The sequence below is a fragment of the Cibotium barometz genome, chromosome 2, assembly GCF_041138505.1.
Source record: "Cibotium barometz isolate CiBa-2024 chromosome 2, ASM4113850v1, whole genome shotgun sequence".
NCBI lineage: Eukaryota > Viridiplantae > Streptophyta > Polypodiopsida > Cyatheales > Cibotiaceae > Cibotium > Cibotium barometz.
Window position 1 is genome coordinate 44,084,674 of NC_141047.1, and position 16,505 is coordinate 44,101,178.

Consider the following 16,505-nt stretch of genomic DNA (forward strand, 5'->3'; position numbering starts at 1 on the left):
GACTCCTCCTCCTCGGGTGGTGGATTACCCGAGATAGGAGGATCCATACGAGACCCCTTCGCTGTTCCAGCGCTCGACTCATCGCGGTGGTCATGGGGGGTGCCTAATTCGTGGCCCTTGCCCGATGGTACGTGGCCCTTGCCCGACCATGATAATTGGCTAATTGTTGGAAGGGGAAATCGGCTCCACCCACTTGAGTGGGCCTCGGGTGTGTACGAAAAAAAAATCAAATATGCTATTGCATGTTTTTTACATGGGGGTCTATAAAGGCTATTGATCTAAAAAGGGAGGTCTTAAGCTTGCACCTATGCAAGTACAACAATACATTAGAATGTAGAATAAGATAATGTCGTGGCAATTGGAACACACACATCAAAACTATGAAACATGGAAATGAATGAGATAGAAGGGATGTATGTTGGATAGAAAAGAGTGTGTGCGTACGTATTTGAAGTTTTCTGAGTTATTCGCCTGTGCAGAAGCCACCAGCGTGTGAAGAAAGGGGGTCAGTCGCACAGCACGGAGAAAACTAGAGTATGATATGGTTCCTGCTCGCCTCCACGCCCTTTCTCTCCCGCCCAGCGTTCGTGTAAGTTTTTAACTTTTGAAAGTTGAAAATATTCACAGAATAAAAGAAATAGAAAGCGGGTTACTATGTTTCAATAATTTATTTATTTATTTATTTGTTGGGGGGGGGGGGGGGGGGGAGAGAGGAGGAGGAGGAGGAGGAGGAGGAGTTCTGGTGGGCGCGGGGAGGCACTTGGTTGGGATTCTTGGTGGTTAATTTCTGAACATCTTTTCCAAAAGAATTCTTCCATCGGCTTTTTTTTTTCTTTCGGGGGGGGGGGGGGTGGGTGGCTGGGTGTGGGGAATCATTTTATTTAACAATGATTCTGTATTAAAAAAAATGAATTTATCTTCCTTATAGTTTAACTATTAATCAAGCTCCCTTTATTATTACCACTGTTAATTTCTGTTTTGGTTTGGGTGTAAATTGCTTATATTTGGCAATATTCACCATGTTTTGTACTTGCTTTTTTTCTTCTGCAGGCTCCTCCTGGTGTGTTTAAGTCATGGCCAGTTTCTCAGATGCCTTCAAGGTTATTGAAAAGCAAGGTGATCATATCCATGAAAAGCAATAACCCTGGGGACATTGGATCAAATGGAGAATTCCACAAGCTGTCCCGATCGTTATTCATGGATGAGGTTCATCTTTCAAACCTTCAGTCATTACCATGCATTCACGCCCCACCCACACGCACTCACCCCACCGACCCACAGGCACATGCACTCACACATACACAGCCTGAAAGTGACCATTGCGTTATTCAGTTTATAAGCTAGTCCAGCATGATAGACAAAAAGAGATTTCCTTACGAGAGTGATTTAGGACCCCTTTTTTCATGGGTAAGGTTGAAGTTGAAAAGATGGTCTGGACAACTAGTATTGAAGATACTGGATTATTGGGGCCTGCTAGTAGCAAACTATGGGGTATTTTAGTCCAAGGAATTTTACGACACGTGTATGGCATCTTTTAGATGTGTCGAGAGAGTGAGCCATTGGAATCTTCTGTGATGAAAGCTTGAAGGCGGAATCAGTGCACATGGAAGACTAGTGACCTGTACTGCAAAGAATGTGAAGGGAATGGCATTACACCACTATAGAGCCATAATTTTTGGAGTTGCAATTTTGCAAATCTTCTAGTGAGGGGATTGATGGAAAGCTGACAGGCTAAGATAACTCTGTTTCTAAAATTATGGGCACCTTGTGTTTCCAATCAATGCTGTATGGACCAAGTAAATGTCACATCCGAAGGCCCTTCAGTGGGTAATTTGGGACCCAATTTGGTGTACAATTCTCATCTCTCTCTCTCTCATATCTCTCTAAAGTTTGAAGTATTAAAGTGGATTGCTAAACTCACGAAACCCAGGATACAGAAGACGGTGTGGGCATTTGTGTGATAGGATCCTCCAATACGAAGACTTCCACTGTAATCACCATGCATATTGGAAGTTTTGTTCTTCCGATTTTGCTCCTCTTGTAGCAACAAACCAACCAACTCTTCAAACAAGATTGGTTCAGGGTTACCCCGCATAGATAGAGTGAGCGATGTGTGGAAATTTGAGTAGGTTTCTGGTAAAGATGAAAGTGTCTTGGAAACCAACTCCTTTTCGGAAATGACCTCATCAATCTTGAGTAGCTGCTCCCGAAGATCTTGGATCTTCGTAAGATGATCAGCCATACTATCACCTTCATTCATGTCGAAGTTCTCAAGCTCTTTCTTGAGAAATGCAACCCTGGCCTCATTCTTTGCCTGATACATGGTTTCGAGTACATCCCAAGCTTGTCATGAGGTCCTGCAAGACCGAATATGCGGTATGATTGATTGCTTTACTAACAAAGCAATCAAAGCCATCGCTTGGGCATCTCGAATATCCTATCTTTTCTGCTCCTGTGAGGGAGGAGTGGGTATTGCTGCTTGTTGAGCACCACGGCCAGGCATGTTAGGTGCTATGTCAACAGGGCGTACATCTTCACCTGACACATAACCCCATAATCCTTTGGCCACAATTAGATTTCAGACCATGAAACTCCAGAGGGAGTAATTACTACCATCCAATTTGTCCTCTTGACAGATAACCCCATAATCCTTTGGCCACAAGTAGATTTCGGACCATGAAACCCCGAATATATCGGTCGTACTTCTAGCCATTTGCTCAAATCTATTCACTAAGAGATATGCAAACACGTGCACTCAAAGATGCTGTAAAAAGCATTTGCAGGCAAAATCCAAAATGCATCGGAGTGCAATGCCAGGTAACCACAATGTCCTATGCAAATGTTTTGCCCCAAATTTCAGGCTGCAATGTTGAAAATCCCCAAATGTTTGAGCACCAATGGCGTAATTTATGTGTCAATTGCACATAATTGACAAAAGCTCCAAAATCTGTGTACCAATGAGCTTCAATTTTGTGATTAAGCAATGATTTCACGAAAGCCCCAATTTTCTCTGTATCCTGTAGATGCAATTGTACAAATTCTGGAAAAATTCCCAAATTTTCCCTGAATTTTGTAGCCAAATGTTGCCTTGACCTATTGCCTACACCTGGTTTTTGCAATGAAGCAAGAAATTCACTAAAGCCCCTAAATCCAATGAAAAATCAGTTACCTGATGAAACCTTGATTTTTGTAGTAGGCTCGTGATTTATGAAGTAGGCTCCTAACCCTTCTCCACAATGCTGTTGGTTGCTGACGTGGCGGGAGGAGCTGCTGGTGGTGGGTTGACTTGCTGCTGGTGAAATAGGCAGGAGGTGGGACTCTGACGGCGAAGCACCGGAGGCAGGCGACAATTGGGAGGCATGAAGACGGGCGGAGCTGTGGGAGCCGCATGTGTTGGTGGGCTGCTCTGTGCAGAGATGGAGACTGTGCAGACGGGCTCCTCAGGCGGCCAATAGATGGTGAGGAGCAGCCGGGCAGACCAGGCGACATGTGGCGAGGAGGAGTCGGCAAGAAGCAGAGTAGGCGGGGAGGTGACCAGACGTGGCGAACACGGTAGGCACTGTCGCCGGATGTAGCAAACACGGCGGGGACATAAGCTGGACGGTGACGACATCAAAGTGCCCGGATGCAAGCCCAAAATAACACCGATTTCCGTCGAATGCCACATACGTCCGGAGTGGGGCTGAGCGCCGCCGGGGGCCGTCTGCTCTCGTGTGAGCGCTGCTCTTGGGCGGGGTGGTGGAGGAGAAAAGTGCCCTTGGTTAGCCCATGTTCACATGTGGCACTACTCATAGCATATGTGGCATAACTCATAGCATATATGCCAATAATGATGAATCAGTTTGTGGTTGGTAAGGGAGCATCGGCAAGTTCTAGTATGGAGTTCTCTAGGGTTGAGGAGCAGCCTAAGAATGAGAGCATTGATCCAAGTGAGGGAGAGCTTTCAAGGTAGGAGGAGCTCTTGGGTGATACTATCACTTATGTTAAGATTCCAACAGAGGTTTCATTGCCCGAGTTGCCAATGTTCAAACCCAAACTCGAACCCAAATGAGAACCCGAACTTGAACCAGAGTGCCAGCGGGAGCCCGAGGGAAGAAGGATGGGATCAGCGTGATAGTTTTAGAGGTGGTGGATCTAATTGAATCCCAAGAGGAGAATGGGCCCAATGTATTGGTTCTCCAGGAGTGTCAAGAGTGTCTTTCCGAAGTTGATAAGGAGGATGAGGTCACCAAGCCAGAGATCTTGGAGATCGAGCCGGCGAAGCCTCCTGATGGATTGGACTAGAAGTGGAGCAAAGGTGCATCATGTGCCTCAATGCTCCAAGTTTAGCAAGAATGGATCAGGCACACGTCCCGTGTAATCCACAAGTCCAAAAATGATCTATCAAGCCCGAGTCCTGTTCTTGAGCAGCCATAATGATGTCCGTGGTGCCCGGAACCCAAATTTTAGAAGGTATGAAACATGTTTCATAGCAACCTTCTCTTCCCAAAAGCCTCTTTTTTTTTTTTGTTTCATGCCCCTATACATGTTAGTTGCACCTTCGATGTTTTTACCATGGTCCTGGACTCTTTGTGTTTTTTGTCAATCATTAATAATAGGCTTAACGCAAGCTTCATTATGAATTGAACACTGCCCTTCGTCCCCCTTCCCCCCTTCTTCTTTTTTCTTCTCCCCTGCAAGTCGGTGTCGTTCCTTCCTCGTATGGTAGGGTAATGCGTTTAGTTACTTGTACCTAAGGGGTTGTCTACCGCTCTTCGATTTTTTCCCCAAGCTTTGCCTTCACATTTTTTCCGTTTTGCTGCAACATTTTTTGCTCCCCTCAAGTACCTTGTCTTATTGCTAGCACTTGTCACTCCTTTCACAGCAAGAGATTGAACAAGTCAAGATAGCTTCTAAGTATGGGGCTTGGAGTTCTTTTAAAAAGTCTATAATCTCTATAATTCCTTGGGCCTTGTGCTATCTACTGCATGGCATGTAGCAGTTTGTAAATATGATTGCTTGTAATTTGATAATTTTGTTTTGGCTGAGCTACTAGATGAATTGCTTGTGCAGGACATAGGTGCTGAGCATGGCGAGGGATTTGAAACTTTCAGGCCTCGTGGTCCATTGAAGGTGGATGTGGTGAGCTCGCCTCTCTAGCATATATTGACCCTTGGTGATGCCAAAAGTTACGAAGTTTAAAGGAGTTCATGTTCTCTAGGGATCTTAGTGTTGTTTCTGTTGATGGTGGAGGTTTCTAGGAGCAGTGCAATGTGTATTTTCTGCTTTACTATTTTCACAGGATTTCTTGAACGATCGAATGTGTGAGAGGGGCCTACAAAGGATTCGATATGCCATGAAGCCTGATGAAGCTTTTGGGTTGATCTATTCATGGGACAATGTTTTGGTGCGTGATTTTTTTTTCTCTTGAAATCAAGTCTTGGACAACCTCGATGGCATGTGGTAGTTCTAATGCTAGACTCCTTCAATGCTTGTGTGGAGGTGCTCCATGAGCACATGGTTTTATGAGGGTGCTCTTACTTTGATGCAACATTGTAAGTCATTTTTCCTTCAAATATGCAGGCAGACACTCGGGCTATAATGCTGGATGCTTGGAAACAGCTCGCTTTTGAAGAAGGTATTTACCTTTTCAAATTGTGTTTTTTTTTGAGATACATATTATTTATTCAGTCATAGGCATCCATCGGGTGTAGGCTGGTACCACTACCATCAAGTCTATACGCCTGTGGAGTTAAAATGCAAATTTCTATACGTCCAATTCCTTGACAAGTTAAAAAATGAGGGAGCTCTTTGAAGGGTAGTCTTGCTTGAACGATGTCAGTAGCCAAGGAGCTCTAGATGGGAATGAAGAGAAGCAGTTGGCATTGGAATTAGTAAATGAACTGGAAGTGGAGGCCCCTGTCTATGAGAAGATAACCTCATATCAAAGACCCAAGCTGACAGCGGGCAGCAATGAGCTTTGATGTAGATGGACAGCAAGACTCAAAGGCCATAGAACTCGAAACCAAACGAAGCCAAGTCAGGGATATACAGAAGAATTTCCTTGACATGCGGCCAAAAGAAAGGCTAGTAGACATGGTTGAGCCTCGAGGAGGCAGGGCAGAAATTTTGAATCCTAGACCTGACCATCATAATAGGGCAGCTGTTAAGGATTTCCCCTTGCTACCTTGATTTGATCAGTTACCAGATTGGATCGAAGAAGCAATGGAGAGCTTGTTGAAATAGAAGCTTTCTTTGATTAGACACTAGTAGGTATTTTGTGATTGTGCACGTGAAGGAATCCAGCGTTGCACATGAAGAAATCGTAAAGCTTTTATAGCTTTATTAACATGATTAAGACTTATTTAATGAACATAAGACAAATACTGCAGGAAAAGACTGAGTGATTGCATTGAGACGGGGGCCTTTCTTAAATAGAGGCCGAAAAGGTACAACTGAAGAGGCACATCCCTGTGAAGGGGTGTGGCTCTTGAATCAATGGTTATGTCCTTAGGACGTAGGGGTGTGTCTTTAATGAATAGGCATGTCCTTTGATAGTGACCCATGTGCAAGGGTGTGATCCTTCTCACAGTTGTCTTTATAGTCAATGAGGGATTAAGGAGTAATTAGGGAGAGATTAAGAGAGTTAGTCACAATCGTGACATTCCCTTCTACTTAAAATAAGACTCCATCTAAGAAGAGATGGTTGTCTTTGAAAGAATTCTCGAAGAAGTTATGGATATTCCTGTAAGTCTTCATCACTTTGCCAAGTAGAGTCAGAATCATCAAGATCTTTCCATTTAACCAAAAATTTTGTAGTGAGCTTATGTCGTGTTTCTTTCTATCTGACATCAAGAATTGTTTCTGGAATTAAGAGTATGTGTTTAACTTCGATTTCTGGAATATAATCCAAAATATCTAAAACTGGAAAATCACCGTCCATAAACTTCTTGAGCCAAGAAATATGGAAAGTTGGATAAATTCTACTCCAAGAAGGCAATAATTCCAACTTATAACTGAGGGATAAGTTCTTCTTAATAATACGAAAGGGTCCATAATATCTTGGGCAAAGCTTTGTAAAGACTGACTTCACTGTCTTGTATCGTTGAGGGGCAATATATAATAATACCAAGTCTGTCAGAATACGCAGCGGAGATGATGACCAGATCTGGAAACACGAGCAAAAATGCATGCAGAAAAACAGCACAAGAGAGAGAGAGAGAAGTAGGCGTGTAACTTTGCTCTGATATACACAAGAAGATTCCGAATATGATACACTGAGTGGTATGGGGTTGGGGGCCTATTTATATGCCCCCAGATGGGCAGTCGGCCTGGTGAAAAGGGTCTCCACGACTGCATCAACAGTCGGCCAGCAGCAGATGAGGCCCACGACTGCAAACATCCAGTCGGCCAGCATCACAGAAGTCCACGACTGATGTCTGGGCAGTCGGCCAGCTACTAGTCCTCTAGCCGCCTCAGGGCTGCCTCCCAAGCCACAAAAAAAATGGGAAAAATAGGGGAAAAATACGGAGAGTGGGGAAAAATGATAAAACACCTCATAAGGGCGGGCACACCCACAACAAAGGCCCTGGTGTATAAAACTGGACAGGAGATGACTTCTAACACCCCCTCTCAGCTCCTGGCTGTGAAACCAACCACTGGGAGCTGGGGTGCCGCCTGAGCAAATCCTGAGAGAGCGACTTCGTGAAGAGGTCCACCGTACTGTCCTCCGTCGAACAGAACTCTAGCAAGATGTCATCAGCAACGATCTGTTCACGAACAAAGTGCCTCTGGATGACCATGGGTTCCTCCAGTGGAAGCCCAAACCTGCAATGCAACCTTTGCATCCTCACCACCTCACAAGCAGCACCACAAACAGCCCGGTACTCTGTCTCTGTCCGTGACAAGGCAAAAGATGACTGCCTCTTACTGCTCCAAAAAACTGCTCCTGGGCCTGAAGTAGATTCCCTCGTGTCCGGATCTCCTCCCCAAACCGAGTCACTCCAATCGTGGAGTCGGACTCCATCCAACAATCCCCCTCCTGTGTACAAGAGTCCATGATCCTTCGCATGCCGCAGAAACCACATGAAACGCAATCCTGCCTCCCAAAGAGTCATCCGTAACCATGAGCTCAACTGCCTCATCAGGAAGCTCCCGTCCAATCTGGTGTCCATCAACCAAATCAATGAACCATTCTGCTTCTGAGTCAAAGAGACATCACACTGCTCACAAGGATCAACACCTGTTACGGTGCACAAACATCTCATGATCTTTCCCCTCTCTGAAATAGAAGAAAGATCTTGTTTTAACCTATTTTGACCTAAAGAGAGAAAATGTCTAAAGAGTGATAATTCAAAATTGAGATATCTTTGGATACAAAAATTCTTTTAGTGTCTAAAATGGATTCCCTTGAAACAGAAGTTCAAAATAAACTTTTCAATGTACATTAGGAATTAATTGAAAATGGTATAAGGGAGACCTTAGCTTAAGGGTCGACATTTTCAGAAATTTTTGAATTATGATCCAATTAAAGTTTCAATGGACCAATTAGATTAATCCAAGTGTTGGGATGAGATAAATCCAAAGAATTAAAAAAAATACCCAAAAATGAATAAATGCTCACATAAAATAAAGAGTTGACTGAGTACAAGGTTTATTAATCTTTATGCTTAATTGTAATGCTTTCTTTAAGTAAATCTCTCTCTCTAAAAGAGTAGCCATCTTTATGACTAAATTTCTTGAAAAATGATGCTTCTCAATGATAGTCTCTTAATTCAAATCTAAACTCTAGGCTCGATGAGCTAGAGGATAAGAATTGATATTTCATAATTTTGAATTAGTGAAAATAATGATTAATTCTTTATAGATTGTTTATGAGTAAATAAAGATTACTTTAATTCATTCTAAAAGAGAAAGATTATCCTAGTAAATTGAAAAAAAAGAAACGTCTAAATTAACTTAATCTAGTGAAATTATCATAATTATGTTTATAGTTATGGTTAAAATTATGATTTGAATACATAGTTTGATTTTAAGCATAAAAGAAGAACTTCTATCATATTTTCATTACAAGCTTTTATTCTTTTAGAAAAAATTGAGAATTATCAATAATAGCAGCGAAGCTATGGCAAATTTTTCAAAAAATAATACATATCTTATTTTTATACATAATGCTAAAAGAGGACTTTCTACCATATTTTAGGGTTAGACATCTTATGCAAAAAGAATGATTTTCATCATATTCATGAGAAATATTTTTTTAGTATTTATGCATAAATATTTAATTTAAAAAAAAGAATTTTTTTTTATAAATTTATTTTTATGCAAAAAGAGAAATTCCCATGATATTCGAGATCCAAATAATTAAATGTTAAAAGAAGAATTTTTGACATAATTCAAATTATGAGTATTTATCAAAAGTAAAATTTTGAGTTTTTTTTTTAATTGAGAAATATGGCTAGAATTGATTTTTATAAATTCCATGAATCTTTTATTCAAAAAAAAGAATATTGAATATATCTTAATTGAAAAATTTAAGAAAGACTGTGAAAATATCCATCGAACAAACTTGAATAATTCTTATTCAGAAAAGAGAATCTGGAATCCCAGTGGAAAGATGGAGGATCCCATGAGTAAACGGAAGTTTAGAATTAGTTCTCATTAATGAAGCTTAAGGAATGAAAATACAATATGTAAATGCTCTTTCTGAGTTTTTACTATTCAATTTTAATAAAGTTTATTTTCTTTTTTTAAACCTTCAACAACACTCTCATACTTACATTTAATGGGATCGAGTAAAAATACCTTTAACTAAGTCAAGCAATTGACAGAAACTTAGAAAAGTCTTATCAGTATCGAAAGCAAAGAAACTATACTAAAAGTAGATGTGATAAGATATGATGTGGATCTCAATAGATGTAGATGGATATGATGAGATGTGATGTGGATCTGAATGAATGTAAATGGATGTGATGGGATGTAAATGGATGCGATATGATGAGATGAGATGTAAATGTGATATGATGAGATATGAATGTGATGTGATGAGATGTGAGTGGATGTGATGAGATGTGATGTAAATGGATGAGAATGAGATGCGATGATATATGAATGGGTGTAATGAGATGTGAATGAATGGATGGATGTAAATGAATGTGATGAGATGTAAGTGGATATGATAAGATGTGGATGAGATGTGATGTAAATGGATATAGATGTGAATGTGAATGTGATCAGATGTGATGATATGTGAACAGATGTGATGTGATGTAAACGGATGAGAATGAGATGTGATGATATGTGAATAGGTGTGATGAGATGTGAATGAATGTGATGAGATGTGAGTGGATGTGATGTAAATAGATATAGATGGATGTAATGATATGTGAATGGATGTGATGTGATGTAAATGGATGAGAATGAGATGTGATGATATATGAATGGGTGTGATGAGATGTGAATGAATGGATGGATGTGAATAAATATAATGAGATATCAATGGATAAGATGTGATGTGATAGATGTAAATGTGAATGAATGGATGGATGTCGATGAATGTGATGAGATGTGAATGGATGTGATGTGATATGCATAGAAGTGGATGGAATGAATGTAATGTGATGTGGATGGATGTGAACGAGATGTGATAAGATGAAGATGGATGTGACGAGATGTGAATGAATGTGATGTGATGTAAATAGAAGTGATGAGATGTGAATGGATGTGATTAGAAGTGAATGAATGCGATGAGATGTGAATGGATGTGATGTGATGTAAATAGAAGCGATGAGATGTGAATGGATGTGAATGTGATGTGATGATATCTAAAAAGATGTGGTGAGATGTGAATGTGATGTGATGAGATGAGATGTGATGTGGATCTGGTTCGATATGAATGGATGAGATATGATGTGGATAGATGAGATGAGATGTGATGTGATGTGGATCTAGATAGATGTGAATAAATGTGAAGTGATGTAAATAGATATGAACGTGATGTGATGACATGTGGATGTGATGTGAATCTGAATGAATGTAGATGGATGCGATGTGATATGAATGGATGAGATGTGATGTGGATATGTTGTGACGTGGATAGATGTGATGTAATGTAATGTGGACTTGGATAGATGTGAATGGATGAGATGTGATACGGATGAATGTGACGTGATGTGATGAGGATAGATGTGGGATAGATGTGATGTAATGTGATGTGAACCTGGATAGATGTGAATGGATGAGATGTGATGTGGATGGATGTGACGTGATGTGATGAGGATAGATGTGGATAAATGTGATGTGACGTGATGTGATGAGGATAGATGAGGATAGATGTGGATAAATGTGATGAGATGTAATATGATGTGATTGGACGAGAATGAATGAAGGACGATGGGAATACATATAACTAGATGTGGAATAAGCAATGTAAATTGATATAGAAGAATGTGAAATTACGAGAAATGATGTAGAACAATGTGGAAAGATGAGAGTTTGTTAGAAACTGTATTTATGAAACCTGTTTTTAAATGACTGTTTTATGTTAAGAATGCTAAGGAAGCATTTTGACCATCTTGTGAATGAGGTCGTGGGGACCTAAGTGATAAAGTCGCAACAGCTGGTTTCATTAAAAGATTGTCAATGGAGGACGTCTTGCGTAGCAAGGTCGGCCGAGGTCTTGGACAGCCTCGGTACGATTTAAATGGTGAGCTTCTGGTACGGTGAATAAGGGACCAAGGAAGCGGCCTATGAGTGAAGCGCTAGGTGAGCTGCGAAGAAGCCTAGAGGGTGCTGACCATACGGTGCTCGAGCTCTGGGTCGCCGAAGATACCCACGCGTGCGTCGGGGAAGAAAATGGAACAATAAGTTAGAGTTGTTTTTTGAACTCAGGTATGGATCTGGTTGATTGGCCTTACCCATGGCTCTTTTATATAGATCTGTTGGTTGATCTTGCTGATGTTCAACGGAGAGTCCATCTGGATTTTTCTTATGTGATTATATTTCCGGATAATATAAGCTAGGAACTATTGAAAAGGCTCCTGAGTGAACAGGTGGTGAGCGTTCTCGTTGCCAATGATGCCATAGGTACACCGATGAAGGAATGATTGGAAATTAGAATTCAAGCTAGATATTTTGGAGGATTATGATCAGTGATACTATGGTTTCATTAAAAGATTGTTTTAAAGACAGCTGAATCTGTGAAACAAGCAATTTCATATTGGGTGTGTAAGTGGTGTGACTATCTTGAAGTTTGCTTGAAGCACCGGCTAGAAGACCCGGGAACTCTTTTCCCTGGTACCCGGGACAAAACATAACCAAATTTCTAAATGGATCCTATCACTACAGTGGTCAGGCGGTTGGCTAACCCATGGGATTGGAGGGGATTGGCTGGACTAATGGATCCCTAAAATGAGACTCAATTCTGTTATGTTACAATAGTTGAAGTAAAATCTCGGATAACCCTTGTTCTATGGAAAAGAATCAACAGATGTGCCTCTTGATGAGGAAAAAAGCATTGGTCTCTATGATCCCAAGTGCAAGTCTCTTCCTTGATCGGACCATGTGACTTACAGGTTCGGTCAGATCAGTTTGGTTAATTAAGGCTCTTGACTACGTTAGAATAGATTTTTCCCAGTGGAATTGCCTGTCTGCTGGGTGAGGGAAGTTTTTCCGGATTCGGTTTTGGAAGAACCGAGGGATTAGTCTCTTGTCCGGATATCCATGGGCGAGGCCCCGAGTGGGAGACTCTGCCCTACGCAAGAAGTGCTACCTCCACTACTAGCACCCCTGAATTCGTTGCACTGAGGGGGCAAGGATCTTTCAACACATCCGGCACCCTCCAGCCGATGGTTCTTACTAGAGCCCAGCAGCGTCACCAGCAGCAAAAAGCCCCAGAGCCTCATCACCTTGCACATCAGCATCTTCTCTCATGGCTGAACCTGTTGACACACCGGCTCCTCCAGAATGGCAACAAGCTTTGCAGCAACTTCAGCAGCAATTCCAATAGCAACTCCAGGAGTCCATGGTATTCTTGGCTTCACAGGTCCAGCAGCTCCACACGGATCGCCACTCCCACACGAGTTTTGTACCAGCAGCAAATGTTTTAGCAACAGTACTAGCAGACGAAGACGTCATTTCTTTTGAGGTAGAAGGTGATGACCTTAAAGCTCTAAACCCCCTGAATCTTATGGTGGTCAGCGCAATAAGCATATCTTAGACCAATGGCTCTACAAACTGCAGTTATACTTTGAAACCATGAACCTTTCTGATTCCAAAAAGGTGATTTTTGCAGTATCCCTCCTCAAAGACACTGCTTTATTGTGGTAGCAACGACGACAGCACGCCGGAAAATCGGTTACATTGTGGGGAAAAATCCAAGCGGGTCCTCCGTAAGCAATTCATACCTGCCAATGCGGATTTCCAAGCCCGTACTCGCTTACGCCATTTGGACCAAAATGGTTCCTTGGCCTCTTATATATCCCAGTTCACCAACTTGATACTGGAGATTGACTCTTTGTCCCCAGCGGACGAACTCCATGCCTTCGTTGAAGGTCTTAACCACACACTACGAACCAATGTTTAGAGACATAGTCCTGTCGATCTTGCCGACGCCATACACTACGCCAAGCACTTTGCAGACATTAATTCTCGAAATTTGGCCTCTTCCGGTCGAGCTAATGCCTTTCAGAAAGCCAATGGGTCTCGTATGAACCGAGATAGTCGAAGAGAATCTTTTGGCACTTCTACCTCCCAACCTAATCCCCAATGGAATAATTCTCAACACCCTCGCCGATCAGAAGGATCGTCCTCTTTTCAGTCCCGACGTCCTCAGTCCTTCCAACCACGCAGTTCGGATCGTGGACGTGACCAATCTCGCAATCCTTGTCCTTCCACTCTCTTCTGGACGGGATCAACAAAAGACAGGATTGTGCACAATTTGCAATGGACCTCATCGTTGGTTTGAGTGTCCCAAAAGACCAACCCATCGACAGAATTCTAATGCTAAACCCTCCGCTTCCGAGGAGAAACCCCCGGTTGCTGACAAAGGAAAGTGTGCGGTTACCATTCTATTGCACATGCTTCGGTGATCACCGCTACTGCCACAGCTCAACCTGCCTCTTCATCATTGCCCCAGTGGTCTACTCAGGTTTTGGTTCTTCAAGGTTCTATTTCCAATCACCCTATTCATGTGCTCATCGACAGTGGGTGTTCTCATAACTTTGTGGGAACTACCTTGACCCAGAGATTGAAGATTCGGACTTCTCAAAGTGCTGTTATTTATGAAGTAGAGCTTGCCGATGGTTCCACATCCTTGTGTAAGTGTAACACCGTTGCCAAACATCTCTCCTTTCGAATTCAGCACTATCGTGACAAATTGGATTTCCAAGTCATGTCTTTGGCACATTATGATATGATTCTTGGTCAAGAATGGTTATATCAATATGATCCCCTGATCAGTTTCCGGAACCATTCCATACAATTTGCTCAAAATGATACGCTTGTGGCACTCGAAGGCGTCCGAGACCAACCCTTTCAGCTCTTCAAGCAAAACGATGAGCCCGCAAGAGTGGTTGTTCCTCAACACTTTTAATGGTCTATTCAACCAATGATCCTCCCGCAGACATGGATACGAAGATGATGTACCTCAAGCAACCTTTTCTTTGCTCCATACTTGGATCTTTTTCCTCAGGAGCTTCCTGCGGTTCTCCCACCTCGGCAACCAGTCGACCATGTTATCGATCTCCTTCCTGGCAGTACTCCACCTACTCGTGCTCCATATCGAGTTTCTTTTACGGAATCTCAGGAGATATAGCAACAACTTACTGAACTTTTGGAAAAAGAACATATTTGACCAAGCAAAAGCCCTTTTGGAGCTCCAGTACTTTTGGTGAAAAAGAAGGATAAGTCTATGCGCCTTTGCATCGACTATCGTATCCTTAATAAGTTGACTATTAAGAATAAGTACTCTCTTCCGCGCATTGATGAATTGTTTAATCAATTGCTCCATGCAAAGGTCTTCTCCGAAATTGATCTTAAGTCTGGATATCATCATATTCGAATTCGCGAAGGTGATGAATATAAGACGGCTTTTCGCACAAAATATGGTGATTTACCAGTACCTGGTCATGCCATTCGGGTTAACCAATGCCCCTGCAACATTTATGAGCCTAATGAATGATCTTTTTCATCCTTTTCTGGACAAGTTCGTTATTATCTATCTTGACAACATCCTGGTGTTCAGTCGTAATATGGAAGAACACAAGGCACATCTTAAGATCGTCTTCAAGGTGCTTTGTGACAATGCTCTTTATATTAATCCAGGCAAAAGTGAATTCTTAAAAACATCCTTGGAGTACCTTAGACATGTTGTTTCAGCAGATGGTATTTCTGTGGATCCGAAGAAAATACAAGTTATTATCAATTGGCCAACTCCCACAAACATCCATGATGTTCGTTCTTTCTTGGGACTTGCCAACTTCTATATCACACAAAGGTTCATCGATTTTCAGAAATAGCTGCTCCTCTCACAAAACTTTTAAAGTTCGCTCCTGCATTCAAGTGGACTGAAGCTGCAACACAAGCTTTTTAAAGACTGAAGACAGCTTTGACCACAACTCCTGTCATGGCTATTCCTGACCCTACTCTCTCTTTTGATGTTTATATGGATGCTTCTGATATTACCACTGGTGCTGTCTTGATGCAACAAGGACGTGCTATTGCATTTGACAGTCATAAGCACTTTGCGATTTAAGTAAGATACCCAGTATATGACAGAAATTTTTGGCTATTGTTCATGTCTATCGTGCATGGAAACATTATCTCCTTGGTGCGGATTCAATGGTGAAAACAGATCATCATTCTTTGAAATACATATTCACACAGCCAGTTATGAATGCTAGGCAAGCGTGTTGGGTCGAATTCTTAGCCAATTTTCATATGACAATTGAGTATGTTCCTGGTCTTACCAATGTGGTTGCAGATGCCCTTAGTCGTATGCCGCCAGCTTCGGTCTTGGCTATTTCTGCAGTTGAAATGGATATACCTCAAAGTTTCAAGGATCGTTATTCAAAGGATCGTGATTTTGGAAATGAATTTCGAATTCTCAATTCTCAGAATGCAACTCCTTCCGAATTGAAGATTTATGGAGCATATACATTAGTGGATGGTTTATTATATTATCAGGATCGTATTAGTGTACCTCATGATACTCATGTTTGAAGAGTCTTGGTGAAAGAACATCACGAGGTTACTTATGCTGCACATCTAAGCATCAACAAGACATCGTCTTTTGATGGCTACATACTATTGGCCTCAAATGAAGCAAGATGTTATTAAGTTTGTCACAGCATGTCTTTCGCGCCAACGTATGAAAGCTGGCAGACAAGTTCCAGCTGGTCTTATTCAACCACTTCCAGTTCCCAATGAACGTTGGCTGGATTTTATCACTTCATTGCCACGTTCTTCTAAAGGCAATACACAGATTCTTGTGGTGGTTGACAGATTTTCTAAGATGGCACATTTCACTC

At 41.7% G+C, this 16,505-nt stretch overlaps 1 protein-coding gene across 3 annotated transcripts in view; it reads left to right on the forward strand.

The window, feature by feature from the left end:
- The first annotated feature begins 307 nt into the window (after positions 1–307).
- LOC147641121 (Haloacid dehalogenase-like hydrolase (HAD) superfamily protein) overlaps positions 308–16,505 on the forward strand; it is a 29,528-nt gene continuing 13,330 nt past the window's right edge. For all 3 annotated transcript variants that reach the window (XR_015268910.1, XR_015268911.1, XM_086818302.1), the window contains exons 1-5: positions 308–589; positions 1,051–1,206; positions 5,053–5,121; positions 5,282–5,386; positions 5,563–5,617. Coding sequence is in view for 1 of the 3 variants with exons in the window: in XM_086818302.1 (XP_086674428.1) it covers positions 542–589; positions 1,051–1,206; positions 5,053–5,121; positions 5,282–5,386; positions 5,563–5,617 (433 nt within the window). In the remaining 2 variants the exon portion in view is untranslated. The remainder of the gene's footprint in view (positions 590–1,050; positions 1,207–5,052; positions 5,122–5,281; positions 5,387–5,562; positions 5,618–16,505) is intronic.